Here is a 16155-nt window from a genome sequence, read left to right on the forward strand (position 1 = left end):
CCATAACAAATAAGATGAAATTTTTAAAAAAGATTTCTGATATTTTCCATGGTATATATTTAGTAAGTAAGACTAAGATTTATCATATGTATAATACCAAATCAATCACCACTAATTCATTCATTCTGTCACTAACTCTTTACATTTACAGAACAGTTACTATGAGATAGGTGCTATTCTATTAAGTTTACATTTTAACTTTAAACTTCATTAAGTTTAAATTTTTAAACTTTATTTACTAATTTAAATTTTATTCAGCTTTAGAGCTGAATTGCCCTATACTTCTAAGCATCCCTTATTTGGCAGAGGAGCCTTTTTGAAATCATTTTGAAATGAACTCTTGTTCAAAACCCTGCTACAACACAGGCACAGATCTAACTATACTAACTGAAGAGGGGCAGAAATGGCATGCACCTCACCCTCCTCTCCCCTATACACTGACAAATCTCTGCAAAGCTCCTAGGGTTCCACAAAGGAGATGGACAACCAGTTCTCAAACACAGGAATCAGCAAATCTGACCAAAGCCAAGTCTGGTCCGATGGCTGTTTATGTAAGTAAAGTTGTATTAGACACCGTCACACTCACCCATTTCTGCAGGGTTTACAGTGGAGTTCAGTTAACTGCCACAGAGATCTTCTAGCGCACAAGCCTAACTGGCCCTCTACAGAAAAAGTTTGGCAAACTCCTACCCTACCTTATACTCTGACCTAACTTCTGTTAAATTAAAGTTCTCATCTTTTCTAGTAGATTTACAAATGACATAATCAAGAAACAGATTTTCCTGTTCACACATTTGTACTTAACGTAATGATAAAAAGACTTGAACAACTCAATGAAAAAGCAGAAGTACCTGGTGGAGGCAAGTAACCATGGAAAAGGACACTGCCGCAAGATGAACGCTCCAGCTCTTCACATAAGAGAAGCCTTCTTACTAAAAACATTTCAAAGCAAACTTGTCAAGAGTACATGCAAACAGAAAAATAGTACTCCACTTATTTTCTCTAGTTAAAGAGGATAAGGAAAGAAAAGGGAAAATGTTTAAGTTAAATCAGCTGACAATATCTTTTTTCTATGAAAATCCACAAAAAGCAAGCACTGACTAGTCCATCAAAAATTAGGACCTGATATAAAACACACTTCATTTGGGCAAGTTGAGTGCTCAAAGGGTCGAATCATAAATAAAAAATAGTAAAGATACATACCTAGTGGAGTGATTCCATAAAATTCAGCTTCATGTCGGAGAACATTAATACTCACTCCCCTACAAAGAAACAAATTAGTGATGTAAATCTTCTAACACTGGCAGCCTGGATTATCATCTGAAGCAGAAAAAGTACTAGGCTCTTAACATGAACAAAATCATGGCTTTTAAAACTTACTTCTTCCCTAAGATCCTCAATCATTTGAAGAAGTATAAACAATAAAACTGCACACAACCATGAACTTTTTCTTATGAAAAAACCACTCATATATAGATGAACTGGATGACTAAATTAGAGATGAGGGCTTTACAGGGTTAATACAAGTAATATCAGTAAGTATCTAAGAGGCAAACAACAGCAGAAATCATTTATATGGTATTAATTGCTTCTGACTGTAATTTCTATACATATTCTAACCTCCCCAATTAATCTACAAGCTCCCTGCAAGCATGATCCAGCTCTGATCCATGTCTGTAAACGTCACGCATTGCCTACCACAGTGCTTGTATGTAACAATTGGCATGACTCCTCTCATCAAAAACCAAAAATTAAAGCAAAACAGAAGGTAGGGGGGGAAAAAAGATCAGCCTTAAGAAGGGCTATGTTATCCAGATAGAGATGTTACAATAAAGTAATAAGAAAATAAGAAGTCAAAAAAAAAAAAAAAGGAAACTTAAGAGTTTAAAAGCATTCATTTTAGGTTTCGGTTATAATTGTCCGTATTTTAAAAACACTGCCTGGGCAGAAAGGAGAGGAGGCATCACTAAGGATTCCGTGAAAATTAAAATGATGATAAAGGAATACTGTGAACAACTCTGTGCCTGCAAATTTGAGAACCCAGATGAAATGGACAATTCCTTGAAATACATGATCTACTAAAACTCACACCAAAAAGAAACTACCTCAGTCTATACGTATTAAAAAAAAAACAAACAGATCAATAATAACCTCCAAAACAGAAAGCACTAGGCCCAGGATTCACTGGTGAATGCTACCAAATACTTAAGGAAGAAATTACACCAATTATCCACAATCTCAGAGAAAGAAGCAGAGAGAAACCTAATTTATTTTATAGGGCAAGGCCCACATTACTTTAACACCAAAACCAGAAAAATGCATTACAAGAAAATTATAGACCAATATCGCTCATGAACATAGACACAGTAATTCTCAACAAAATATCAGCAAACCAAATCCAACAATGTCTAAAAAGAAATATATACCACAACCAAGCAGGATTTATCTCAGGTAAGAAAGCTGGTTCAATATTCTGAAGTCAATTAATGTAATCTTTCACATCAACAGATTCACATGACCACATCAACAGGTGCAAAGAAAGCATCTGACAAAATCCAACATCTATTCATAATAAAAACTCTCAGTAAACCAAGAACTGAGGGGAATTTTTTCAACTTGATAAGACTTTAAAAAAATATCCTATATCAAGCATCATACTTAATGTGAGAACTTGAACATCTGGTTACAAGACAAAGATTCCGTCACCATTCTTTTCAACTTCATACTGAAATCCTCATTAACACAATAAAACAAGTAAAGAAAAGGCATACAGATTGGGAAGAAAGATATAAAACTGATGATCACAGATGATATGACTGTCAAAATAGAAAATCCAAAGGAATGAACCCAAAACTTTTGGAGTTAATAAGCAAGTAAACCAAGGTTGTACCATATAATGTTAATGTACCAAAGTCTATTGCTTTTCAATATACCAACAGTGAACAAGAGAAACTTGAAGTTAGAAACAACACTATTTACACTAATACTCCCCTAAAAAGTAGTCAAGTATAAATCTAACTACACACACAGACACACAATCTATATATACAAAAAATACAAGAAAGAAAACTACAAAATGCTGATGGCTGAAAATCAAAGAATGAGAAAAATGGAGAGATATTTCTAGTTCATGGACAGGAAGATGCAGTACTGTTAAGACATCAGTTCTTCCCTACTTGATTTGATTCAATGAATTCCAATCAAAATGTAGCAAGTTATTTTATCAATATCAACAAGTTGATTCTAAAGTTTACATGAAAAAGCCCAAGAGCCAAAACAGCCAATATAATACTGAAGAACAAAGTTGGAGCACTGCCATTTCCCAACACCAAAATTGTAAACCTAGAAAAAACAAGATAGTGTGGTACTGGTAAGAAACAAACAAATCATGGAGTAGAACAGAAAGCCCAGAAATAAATCCCACACATACAGTCAACCGATCTATAACAAAGAAGCAAATAGTGCTGAAACAACTAGACATCAGCATGCCAAAAAAAAAGATAACATTTAGGAGAAAACCTAAATGACACTGGGTATGGTCATACTTGTTTAGATACAACCCAAAGACACAATCCATGAGAGGAATAAGAATAAGCTAGATTTCATTAAAATTAAAACATTCTGCTCTACAGAAGACAATGTCAAGAAAATGAAAAGGCACCAAATGAGACAAAATATTTGCAAATGACAGATTGGATGAGGGAGTGTCGTCCCAAGTATACAGAGAACTCTTAAAATTCAACAATAAAGAAACTAATCCAATCAAAACATGGGCCAAAGACCTCAACCGAAGCCATACAGGCAGCAAACATATGAAATAAGATGCTCCACATCATATGTCATTAAGCAAATGTTAATTAAGACAAGTCACTACCACACATCAATTACTATGGCGAAAACCCAAAATGCTGTCAAGGATGTGAAGCAATAGCAACCCTAATTCACTGCCGGTGGAAAAGGAAAATGACAGTCACTGTCAAAAACAGTCTGCAGGTTTCTTATAAAACTTACCATATGATCCAGCAACTGTACTCCTTGACATTTACCCCAAGGAGCTGAAAACTTAATGTCCATGCAAAAACCTCCACATGGATATTTATAGAGGCTTTATTCATAACAGCTAAGACTTGGAAGCAACTAAAATGTTCTCTTCAGTAAGTGAATGGAAAAACAAATCGGCATCCAGGTAATGAAATATTATCAGCACTAAAAAGAAGTAACATGAAAGACATTTAATTGCATATTACTAAGTGAATGAAGCCAATCAGAAAAGGCTCCATATTATGTGAATCCAACTATGACATTTAGGAAAAAGTCAAATTATGCACATTTTTGAAAGATCAGTGGCTTGAGGAGACAGCAACAGGCAGAGAAGAAAAATTTTTAGGGCAGTGTAAGTACTGTGTATGGTATTATCAAGAGTTCCACATGTCATTATATGTTTGTGCTAACTCCTAAAATGTACAACACCAAGAGTGAACTGAAGATAAACTACGAACTTTGGGTGCTTATGATGTCAATGCAGGGTAACAGGGGGCACATGGGAAACCTCTGTACCTTCCTCTCAATTTTGCTGTAAACATAAAACTGCTCTTAAAAAAAAATTTTGATAGGCCTAATAGACACATGTGATGGAAATATTAAATTGTTTTTATTTGAGAAAGTGGTTGTTACTAGTTTAACGTAAGAAAAGTTAAAACTTTCTTATTCTATTTCAAAACTACCTCCGTTAACAGTACAATAGCTCAGGACACAAATAACAGTTTTGGAGAGGACAAATCAATAGGATAATAATACAGAGTGATAAAGGCAATGGAAGAATTTTATATAAAAAATGGAAGTAGAATATAGTGTTCTTTTATCAATTCCTTCCCACCTTCTTTTAGAAGATACTACTCATAGAATTTAAGTTTGCTAGATTTCCATTAACTGACATAAAGAAGCAAGTTGTAAGAAAAGCAATGAATACAGATATTTAAACTACTGCTGTCTTTTATGGGTAATTTAGGTGTAAATGAGTCACAAGGACACTGACTAAGAAGTAAACTTAGATTTTCATCAAATGCTAAAAATAATTTTACCCCAGAAGTAAACAGTTAATAATAAACTTCCCACCTACCACCCCAGGCCAAAAAACAGATAAACAAAAAGCCCTACCAAACTCTTTTTTTCATTTAATAAATATTCATTAAACAGTTTACTATACATAATTTTTCCTTTTTTTTTTTTTCCTTTTTTTTTTTTAAACAATACTCTGAACACAGCAAGGAACAAACCAAACAAAAAAAATCTTTGCTTTCAAGAAGCTCATATTCTAGTGAATATGTCAAAAATTATGTAATATTATACAGAAGTGGCTTAAACAAATATTTAGAATTCTAAAACCTGTATCTAAAAAAGTATTAATAGGTCCTAGTAAAAGTTCATTAGGCATATATAAAATAAAACAACAATAAAATACAAATTAGATTGTAGCTTCCTACTAGGAATCCAGACTATGGCAAAGTTCAGAAATAGTTTAAATTGTTATTTACTTGTGTCAAGTAAAACTGTATGGTTATATATCATACAAAATAATGTATGGCTATATATCAAGCATAGTACTTGATCCTGCAGGTATACAGGAAACAACGCAAGCCCTTTTAGAATCTCATGTAAGAAAGACTACTGGAGTTTCGGCAGTACAGGAAGCTCTGAACACCTGTCTGTATCAGGTGACACAGCAGAATCATCAGCAAGATCAAGATCAAGCCAAGAGCAGAAAGGGTTGAAAGTGTTCAATCAAGAGAAACTAAGCAGAGGCTAGATTAACAGGAGTTCAAAATCCTTCACCATTAATCCAGCAGCTGATTAAATAAGAGTTTTAAGCAAAGTAATAACTAACTAGATTTTGAACTGTGGTGTTGGAGAAGCCTCTTGAGAGTCCTTTGGACTGCAAGGAGATCGAACCAGTGAATCATAAAGGAAATCAGTCCTGAATATTCATTGGAAGGACTGATGCTGAAGCTCCAATACTTTGCCCACCTGATGCGAAAAAGAACTGACTCATTAGAAAAGACCCTGATGCTGGGAAAAATTGAAGGCAAGTAGAGAAGGGAGTGACAGAGGATGAGACGGCTGGATGGCATCACTGACTCGATGGACATGAGTTTGAGCAAGCTCTGGGTGTTGGTGGATGAATAGGAAAGCCTGGCATGTTGCAGTTCATGGGGTTGCAAAGAGTTGAACATGACTGAGCGACTGAACTGACTGAATATCTAGATTAGATTTATATTTTCAGGATATAATTTTGGCTACAGTGTGAAAAATGAATTGAAGGGATAAGACTGAAGGCAGGGAAACTGGCTAGGAAGCTTTGAGAGTAATCCATTAAGAGATGATTGTGGCCTGTATCTATGAGAGAAATTCTGAGGGAACTTTAAGCAAAAATAATCTTGAGGCAGGGAAAAAAACTTTCCTTCATAAACTAAGACCAAAACCATGCCTACCAACAAAAATTTACTTTAAAAAGATACATTTTTGGGGACTTGCCTGGTGGTCCAGTGAACAGACTCCCCACTTCCAGTGCAGGGAGCCAGGGTTCAATCCCTGCTGCTAAGTCACTTCAGTCGTGTCCGACTCTGTGCGACCCCACAGACGGCAGCCCACCAGGCTCCCCCGTCCCTGGGATTCTCTAGGCAAGAACACTGGAGTGGGTTGCCATTTCCTTCTCCAATGCATGAAAGTGAAAAGTGAAAGTGAAGTCGCTCAGTTGTGTCCGACCCTCAGCAACCCCATGGACTGCAGCCTTCCAGGCTCCTCCGTCCATGGTATTTTCCAGGCAAGAGTACTGGAATGGGGTGCCATTGCCTTCTCCATCAATCCCTGGTAGGGGAACTAAGATCCTGCAAGCTGTGAGGCACCGTCAAAAGTACATATGTAAAGAAATAAAAGCTTAAAAAAAAAAGATACATTTCTTACCTTAAGTCTAGTTCTTTTGTCCGAAGAAAATTTAAAATGGGTGCAAATGCTGCTGGATCTCTATCAATAAATATCTGTAAATAAAAGAATTACAAATTATATTTTCAAATTATAAACTTTTAACTTTAACATCTGTAACACTAACTTAGAGAACACTTACTGAATTACATAAAAACTCTATTTCCTTGATTATACTCTTAAATATTAATGCTTCTAAAACGGAAATGCAGTTATAACCACTACTATATACTGTATAAATGTACAGTAGAAATGGTGTCTTTTCTCTCCCTGAAAAGCTATCATTAGATTGATATTTTAATATGCAGGGGAAAAAATGGTATCAAATTAGTCCATTTTCTCATTTCTAATTTTTTTAAATTTCTATTTATTTATTTTTGGCAGTACTGGGTCTTCATTGCTATGCACAGGTTTTCTCTAGCTGAAATGAGCGGTGCCTACTCTCTGGCTGAGATGTGCAGGCTTCTCACTAGTATATGCTTCTCTGGAGCATGGGCTCCAGGGTACTCGGGCTTCAGTAAGTGCGGTGCATGGGCTTAGTCGTTCCGTGACATGTGGAATCTTCCCAGACCAGGGATCCAACCGTGTCTCCTGTATTGGTGAGTGGATTCTTAATCACTGGACCACCAGGGAAGCCCTTATTTCTATTTAACTAACATCTTTAGGCAAAGGGACGCTAAAAGGAAAATTTTTATCTGAAATATTCTAGAATTTAACACTTTGAAAATAATATGCATAAATAATACTTTTTATATCATCTGATCCCTAATTATTGGTGATAGTGATTATGATTTACATAATCTGTGACTTAAACGAATCATTAAAACAACTGTGTACTTTTATAATATATATGGGGCAATCAAGAAAAGTTAAAACTGAGTAACATTTTCACACTGTTTTTCAGTTTTGACAGTTTTGCTTTTCTTGACTGTCCCGTGTGTATTATAAAAGTACACTTTCACATACCACTATCTGTTTTCTCAAGGACTGAGGGTGGGGTGAAAGAAAAAGTGACAAGAACAAATTTTTTTTTAAATAACAAATACAGTACCACAGAATAAGGTCACAGAGTTGGACATGGCTGAAGCAACTGAGCACCCACCCACCATGAAATACTTATGGGGAAAATGTTTAGAAAATAGGAAATGTATAATTGATAACTCTTTACAGGAATGTATGCCAATTCTATTTTGAACCAATTACAAAAGTTCTAACTATAAAACTGAATATCTTTTAAGATTTATATAAGTCAATCAGACAGCAGAATGAAGCAAAAAATATACCTCCTTATACTATGATCAATTATTATATACAGTGTTCTGTACAGTGAATGAGGTTCTTTTGGCTTCATAAATTCTTGCTTTTTATTAGAATCAACCTGAAGTTAAAGAAACACCATAGATTTGTGGGTCTTATTACTGATGTCCTTTCTATAATCTCACATGGACATATTTGCTCGTGCTACTTTATTTGATCTGCAAATCTTACCACAGCAAAGAAACACCTGCGGTCATTTTGCTGCCTCCAAACTGAAAGTCTTATTTGCTTTTCACAATTACTTGACCTGCTACTGTGCATATTAAAACTGCCTTTTAAATATAGATATACTTTTTTGTGTGCTGAAACTTAGTAATTCTTTACTTCCGTCACTTCACCACAGCTGCACAAGTTCATAAGGTCATTCTCCAAAACAAAAAATTGTAGGGCTTCACAAATTTGCAACATTTTACCACTCTAATATCAAAATGTTTTCGTGTTTACACCTATCTATTCACTGTAGGAATGGCAACCCACTCCAGTGTTCTTGCCTGGAAAATCCCAGGGATGGGGGAGCCTGGTGGGCTGCCGTCTATGGGGTCGCACAGAGTCGGACACGACTGAAGTGACTTAGCAGCAGTAGCAGCGTTCACTGTTAAAGTTTCAACTACTGATTAAAAGAAATGTTTCCTCTTGACAATGTAAGCTCAGATCCTACAATTTCTAATGATTATTTAAAATAGTATATGCAGTACTCTCTGTTTTGAGTTCTCATTTATAATTACAGAAATAATTCATGACAAGAAATAAAAACCTAAGAACATATACTTTCATTTAGTAGTTATTAAAAGAGTAGTTCCCCTATCTTCTAAGAGTATAAGGACCAAACATTAGAGCATTATTTGATCTAATTTAGAAATATACATCAACATTGTTATACTCACAGCACCAGTTTCATCTCGAAGTGTTGAAATTCTTCCACTCAGCAAACTAAAAATCATTAAGACAGGATTAGTTTTTAAAATCTGAGTATGAATAAAATGCCCTAATTCTTTCAAAGGTCAAAGACCAGTAAAAATGAATCATTGTATCCCCAAAGTAAATAACAACTTAAATATTCAAAGAGTTAAGATTTTATCTAATAAAAATATTAATGCAAGAGAATTTTTTATTGTTTTAATAAATAACTCTATTTTTTAAAAGTACTAAAGAATTATATGAAATACCTGGAAAAAAAAGAATCTGGAATCCACATAAGTGTTTGTCTTGAGGTACTAAATCTGCAATTAAAAAGTATCTGGTATTACAAGGGAGGACAAGATTTGAAATGTCAATGTTAGTTAACTTGCTTTAAACCGCTGGCTAATGACTTAGAAGTTGTTGCAGAGCTATAGCTGCATCAATTATATTCATTAACATCTAACGTAAAATTCTGCTTTCATTTCAGAGTTAAGATTATTCCAAGAACTCTCAACAAAATCAAATAATTCGCTTACATATAAAACTTCCTAAAACACTACTTTCTAACATGCCCATCACACTAAGTCTAAATTTCTCAACATAACATATGAAATTATCTTCAGGTCACCATTTCACCTCTCCAACACAAACTACTGGCCTCTAATAAGATAGCACTTAACATCCCCAAACAATCCATGCTTACACCATTTTAGAACATTTCAGAATCTTCATCGCAGCTTATCAACCTCATGTTCAATTATCCGAGTTCTACCCATCTTTCTTGATACCACGAAGGTTTTACCTTCTCCTTAATTGGCTTTTCCAAATAGTCTATCCTATACTAGTTTTTTGAGCTCATATTAATTCCACTACACATAGTACATTTAACACTTTGGAGAAGGAAATGGCAACCCACTCCGGTGCTCTTGCCTGGAGAATCCCAGGGACGGCAGAGCCTGGTGGGCTGCCATCTATGGGTCGCACAGAGTCGGACACGACTGAAGCGACACAGCAGCAGCAGCAGTTACAGTCTTGGGCTATTCACAACCACTGAATTCATTCATTCAAAAAATCACTCAGTAAACACTGTTTTGAGATTAACTCCATTTGATCAAGCCTACTTATTACCACCAATGGGGGATGGCATGCTTTATCAAAGCCTACTGTAACAGACCGAGGCAAAACAATAAACTGACATAAACTAACACAGCAAAGAATCTGATACAGGGTTCAACTGATGTCTGAATATTTTCATTTTAAGACTCATCACACTGCACTACGTATTCCTGACTCGTTGCCCCATCATCACGTGTCCTCTCACAGAAGAGAGCCTTACAGACCTTTATTTTTTCTCCACATTCATTTTCCAGCATCATGCCTGTTTTAAAGCAGTTCCTATGCCCATTAGTCAGACTGAGAAAGCAGCCAGTTTTACCCAAGAAAACATGGCGAATTTTCCCAAGCATATTTCTTAGCACGATCTTTAAGAAAAAATGAAAAGTAGATTACAACTAAGTAGAGGAATCTGACTTGGTCAAATAGAAGCAAACCCAGTAAACAGTAAACTGAAAGATCCAAGGATCCACTGCAAAAAATGAATCACTGTATTTTGGAAGCCAACAAATTCTTTTCCAAATAAGAATGGTTCCTAACTTGTGACCTTTCATGTTCACTGCTTATTCAGCAAATTGTCTGCCAAATAACTCAAATTTTGTTACTTGGAAAATTACACCGGTCTGCTTAAGGTCATATTAGCAATTTAAATTAAAATCAGTAATTCAGGTAGGGATGAAAGTGAAAGTGTTTAATCGCTCAGTCCTGTCTGACTCTGCGACCCCATGGACTGTAGCCCGCCAGGATCCTCTGTCCATGGGATTTCCAGGCAAGAATACTAGAGTGGATTGCCATTTCCTTCTCCAGGGGATCTTCCCAACCCAGGGATTGAACCTGGGTTTCTTGCATTGCAGGCAGTCTTTACCATCTGAGCCACCAGGGAAGCCTCGTATTAACAATTTAAATTAAAATCAACAATTCAGCTGAGTTTAGCAATCTGGAATTTTTAGGCAAAGGGATTGGACTCTCACCCCACCAATTTATTCCCCCGCCCCCAAACTTTAAAAGACAGGAGGGGAAAAAACCCCTCCTGTTTTATAAAACTGTTTCCAAATATGATTTCATGAAAACATTTAAATTACACACGACAAGCATAACTTTCTGAAATACATATGAAAAGCCTTTTCTGTTTTTATTTCATACCCACAGTATGCCAAGAAAAAGGTCATGTGCAATCTGGTCCTTATCCACATTTATACTTTATGCTACTAACTCCCTACTAAATTTACTTGGAAGCAATCGAGTTAAAATTATTCTGTAAAGTTACTATTGATAGCTAATGCCACTAAACGCTTGTATTTCCCACTTAATGCTTCAAATTCCTTTAGAAGGCTGGTACTATTTAATGTCATTAAATATTTTAGGAAATGAAGCACTAAAAAGTAATCTGCCCAAGGTTGCTGCGCTAGACTTGCACTGACTGGTTCCAGACTTCTCTCATGAGGCCTCAAATCATACTCAATCAAAGCAGAAGTAATCACAAATTGAGCCAAACTGTCTGTCTTTCACCTCATTAGGCTTTTTTTTGGGTAAGTAATAATATTAATTCTAAATGAAACCTCATCTTCTTTCTGAACCATCCATGAAGTGTTAAATAAATCATAAAAATCAGTCATTTCTATAAATTCTTTGAATAGATCCATTTTCCTGTCCTCTCTTGGGGGGAGGGGGGAGATACTCCCTACTCTGCTCAAAAGAAACGCCCCTTTTGAGTGCTCCTTTTGAGTTTCACGCTATCACTGCACAGCTGACATCAATTCTATGCCACAGGTGGTTCTCCTGGGGGCAATTCTTCAACTTCAAAGACAATCACGGGAGGATTTTCTTTTTCTTTTACAATGCCTTAAGTGACTATCAACCTGTGTTTTACTCAAGATAATATCTAGATCCCTTCTACCTCTAAAATGCTGCAAGTGTCTATGATCCAAAGTAACTCAAAATTATCTGCAGAGAACTTGGGACTGGATGTTCTATTTTCTATATACCATGTCATCACTTATTTTATAAATTTATCCTAGCAAGTCTCAAGTTTGGGCTTTTTAAACTTTCTCATTCCTATGTAACAACTCTCGTCTGCCTTCTAAACTGTCCAATCTGATAATATATTTATCTTATTTTGTATTTTTTAAATCACGTTGAAAAATTTAAAACCTGATAAAATCAAATTTCATACGTAATGAAAAATAAAATGTTGAGCTCCAAGGTAACTGTCTTATACAATTTAAAATTTTAAACTCAATTCTACAATCCTTAGCAAGAGTTCATTCATTTTTAAGCCATTTACTTTCAAACACAGTGAACAACACTTTTAGAATCAAATTAGAATGTCTATAGCATTCAAAAAGTATATGAACAATCAACAGAAATTAGAAACTAGGGATGACTATAGTGCTACTCTCGAAGGCCAGCCCTTGCAGGGTATTTCATTTTTGCATCCGTAAGTTCCAGAAAAATATCTACTTCTGCTATATTGACTATGCCAAAGCCTTTGACTGTGTAGACCACAACAAACTCTGGCAAATTCTTCAAGAGATGGGAAAACCAGACCACCTGACCTGCCTCCTGAGAAATCTGTATGCAGGTCAGGAAGAAACAGTTAGAACTAGACATGGAAAAACAGATTGGTTTCAAATGGAGAAAGGAGTACATCAAGGCTGTATACTGTCACCCTGCTTATTTAACTCATATGCAGAGTATATCATGAGAAACGCTGGGCTGGAGGAAGCACAAGCTGGAATCAAGACTGTCGGAAGAAATATCAATAACCTCAGATATGCAGATGACACCACCCTTATGGCAGAAAGCAAAGAAGAACTAAAGAGCCTCTTGATGAAAGTGGAAGAGGAGAGTGAAAAAGTTGGCTTAAAACTCAACACGCAGAAAACAAAGATCATGGCATCTGGTCCCATCACTTCATGGGAAATAGATGGGGAAATAGTGTCAGACTTTATTTTGGGGGGCTCCAAAATCACTGCAGATGGTGACTGCAGCCATGAAATTAAAACACGCTTACTCCTTGGAAGGAAAGTTATGACCAACCTAGACAGCATATTAAAAAACAGAGACATTACTTTGCCAACAAAGGGCCATCTAGTCAAAGCTATGGGTTTTTTTTTTTTTTTTTTTTCCCCAAAGCTATGGTTTTTCCAGTGGTCATGTATGGATGTGAGAGTTGGACTATAAAGAAAGCTGAGCACAGAAGAATTGATGCTTTTGAACTGTGGTGTTGGAGAAGACTCTTGAGAGTCCCTTGGACTGCAAGGAGATCCAACCAGTCAATCTAAAGGAAATCAGTCCTGAATATTCATTGCAAGGACTGATGCTGAAGCTGAAACTCCAATCCTTTGGCCACGTGATGAGAACTGACTCATTTGAAAAGACCCTGATGCTGGGAAAGACTGAAGGCGGGAGAAGGGGACGACAGAGTAAGAATAAGAGATGTCTGGATGGCATCATCACTCAATGGACATGAGTTTACTCAAACTCCGGGAGTTGGGGATGGACAGGGAGGCCTGGCATGCTGCAATCCATGGGGTTGCAAAGTCAGACACGACTGAGCTGACCTGAAGTTACCAAACCTGCAAAACTTTCATTTAATTTTAGGAAACCATCCGTGTCTTACATTAGGAAACACCAATCTTCTACTCCATGAAACCGAAATCTATGTAGCAGCAATAAAGCTGTAAATTCTTAAACTAACAGTTTTGCATGGGGGTTGGGGAGGGGGGGCAGAGTGAGCAAGTAACAGTGAGGAATTACTGTTTCCTGTGTTAAATTCTCCAGCACACTTTGAAAACTTTTAAAACACTGCACATTGTTATCACAAAGGTTCATAGTGCTGCGGCTCTGCATTTTTAAAAACACTGGTTAAAAACTCCCAAGCGTTGAAAACCTTGTATATTCTCCAGCACAGCAAAATACACTGAATTCCACGGCGCTTCATGGCTTATCTCTTAACTAGCCTAAAACGGCAACCACCCCTTCCTTCAAACAGAGCTGCCAAACTCGCATTTCCGAAAGGAGTGACTCATAAACCATACCAAATCCAAAAGCATACTATTTTTTTTTACCCCAACAAGCTTATTAAAAGACACAGTAAGGGAACGGAAGACCAAAGAGATGAGCGGAGAGCTTTCGCTCTGTTTACTAGGAGGGCGCCATACGGTGCCACTACCAAGGCTTCCCAGAACCAACTCTTCAAAACTGCAGCTTCCAGACACACTGCGCTACAAGTACAACAGACCCTTCAGAGCCATGAACCAAGAAACTCTGGAAATAAATAAGAGCGCACCGCAAATCTACAATGCTCCCTCCACCAAAATTATTGGCGATTAAAAACAGCCCTCAACGAGGCGTTCTCGCCCAAGCAAACCAATGTTACCTTGTTGACCAAACAGAAAGGGAGGCAGGTTCACCTGCAACAGCCAGACCACAAGGCCGGGCTTCGACAAAATAAACTCAAAAGTACACGTCAGGTTAGGTAAAGGAAGGTTACAGAAGGTTCCCCGGCCAGATCTCCTAAAAAAGGGGGGGGGAGGATCGTGGCCGCCGTCCTAGGAAGGCTGCAGCGCGGCCAAGGGCCCGGCTCTCAGAGACTCCAGGCCGCCTGCCGCCCCCCACACCCGCCCGGAGGGCCCTGTGCTTCCGACCCCGCTCGCCTGCGATGCCGGCCCGGGAAGACCCCTGCCGGCCGCATCCCGGTCCCCAGCCCCTTCTCCCCGGCTCACCTGGTCCCCCCCACGTTCAGCTGCACGATCTCGCCGCTGCCGGCCGCCGCCGCGGCGAAGCTGCCGCAGTGCCCTCCAGCCATGTCCGGCGGCTCCGACGGCACTCGCCACCCTCCCTCCCAGGCCGGGGCCGCCGAGCCCGCGGCGGGAGCCCGAGGCGGCGGCGGGGGCTGCAGGGCCAGCAGGGCGGCGGCGGCGGGGGGGCCGGCGGCGCGCGGAGCCTCCCCCACCGTCTCGCCGGCCGGGCGGGGCTCCCCGGAGTCCGCCTCGTCCCCTCGGCTCCCGCAGAGCGGGAGGGAGGCCGGGCCTCCGCCTCTCGCGGCCTCCAGGCCGCCGGGCCGGGGGGCCTGCCGTCAGTGCGCCACGGGCCCCGTCGCTACCGCCGCGGCCACGGCGTTCGCGCGAGGAGGGATCGCCGCGCGGGACAAAATACGGCGGCGCCGGGCCCTTCGCCCGCCGAGGCCCGCGAAGCTCAAGGAGGGCAGAGGAGCGGCGGGGTGGGGCTCCCCAGCCCCGCGGCCGGCGCGCCTGGAGGGCGGGAGGAAGGTGCTCCGGGCCCAGCACCGCCCCCGGGATCGTGTTTCTTTCCTCCTCCCGGTTACAATCGCCTCTGCCTTTTAGGTTTCAGATTTTCCAGCCCTGGGACTCGAGATTTCTCACGTTGAGGGCAAGTCTGGGCAAACTGTCCTAAACATCTTTACAGTCTCCCTTTGTAACCAGGAAGGGTTAATGTTGACCCCTCATTGGATCTGCTTCTGTGACTTTAACTCTTACTTTGCCTCTTTTGTTATTATGGGTTTACAGAATGGCCTGCCCAGGGAATCCCTCACCCCCAACCCTCCCCCGCCCCACCTCCCCCCACTTCTCCCCTCCCTCCTCCCTTCCCCTCCCCCACACACCTTCCACCCGACCCTTGGGCTAGGGTGACTTTGGCTCCACTGAGAGATAACCACACACACACACACACACACACACACTCCCCACCTGACCCCTGGGCTAGAGTGACTTTGGCTCCACAGAGAGATAACCACACACACACACACACACACACACACACACACGACCTGACCCTTGGGCTAGAGTGACTTTGGCTCCACAGAGAGATAACCACACACACACA

The 16155-nt window shown here is 39.3% G+C and overlaps 1 protein-coding gene across 6 annotated transcripts in view; it reads right to left on the reverse strand.

Moving 5' to 3' along the window:
- Nucleotides 1–15523, reverse strand: part of KCTD3 (potassium channel tetramerization domain containing 3) — a 75906-nt gene extending 60383 nt beyond the window's left edge. Inside the window, exons 1-6 of one of the 6 annotated variants that reach the window (XR_015143635.1) lie at nucleotides 15036–15523; nucleotides 9462–9515; nucleotides 9180–9225; nucleotides 6961–7034; nucleotides 1204–1262; nucleotides 852–932 (exon numbers count right to left, since the gene is read on the reverse strand). Coding sequence is in view for 5 of the 6 variants with exons in the window: in XM_086345322.1 (XP_086201448.1) it covers nucleotides 852–932; nucleotides 1204–1262; nucleotides 6961–7034; nucleotides 9180–9225; nucleotides 9462–9515; nucleotides 15036–15118 (397 nt within the window). In the remaining variant the exon portion in view is untranslated. Of the gene's footprint in view, nucleotides 1–851; nucleotides 1003–1203; nucleotides 1263–6960; nucleotides 7035–9179; nucleotides 9226–9461; nucleotides 9516–10535; nucleotides 11065–11451; nucleotides 11493–14689; nucleotides 14830–15035 lie in introns of those variants that run through there. The other 5 variants (XM_086345322.1, XM_086345323.1, XM_086345324.1 and 2 more) reach the window with 5 other exon arrangements.
- Between the last annotated feature and the right edge of the window lie 632 nt (nucleotides 15524–16155).

The sequence above is a fragment of the Bos grunniens genome, chromosome 16, assembly GCF_055505025.1.
Source record: "Bos grunniens cultivar Pamir isolate PY7600 chromosome 16, Bosgru_T2T1.0, whole genome shotgun sequence".
NCBI lineage: Eukaryota > Metazoa > Chordata > Mammalia > Artiodactyla > Bovidae > Bos > Bos grunniens.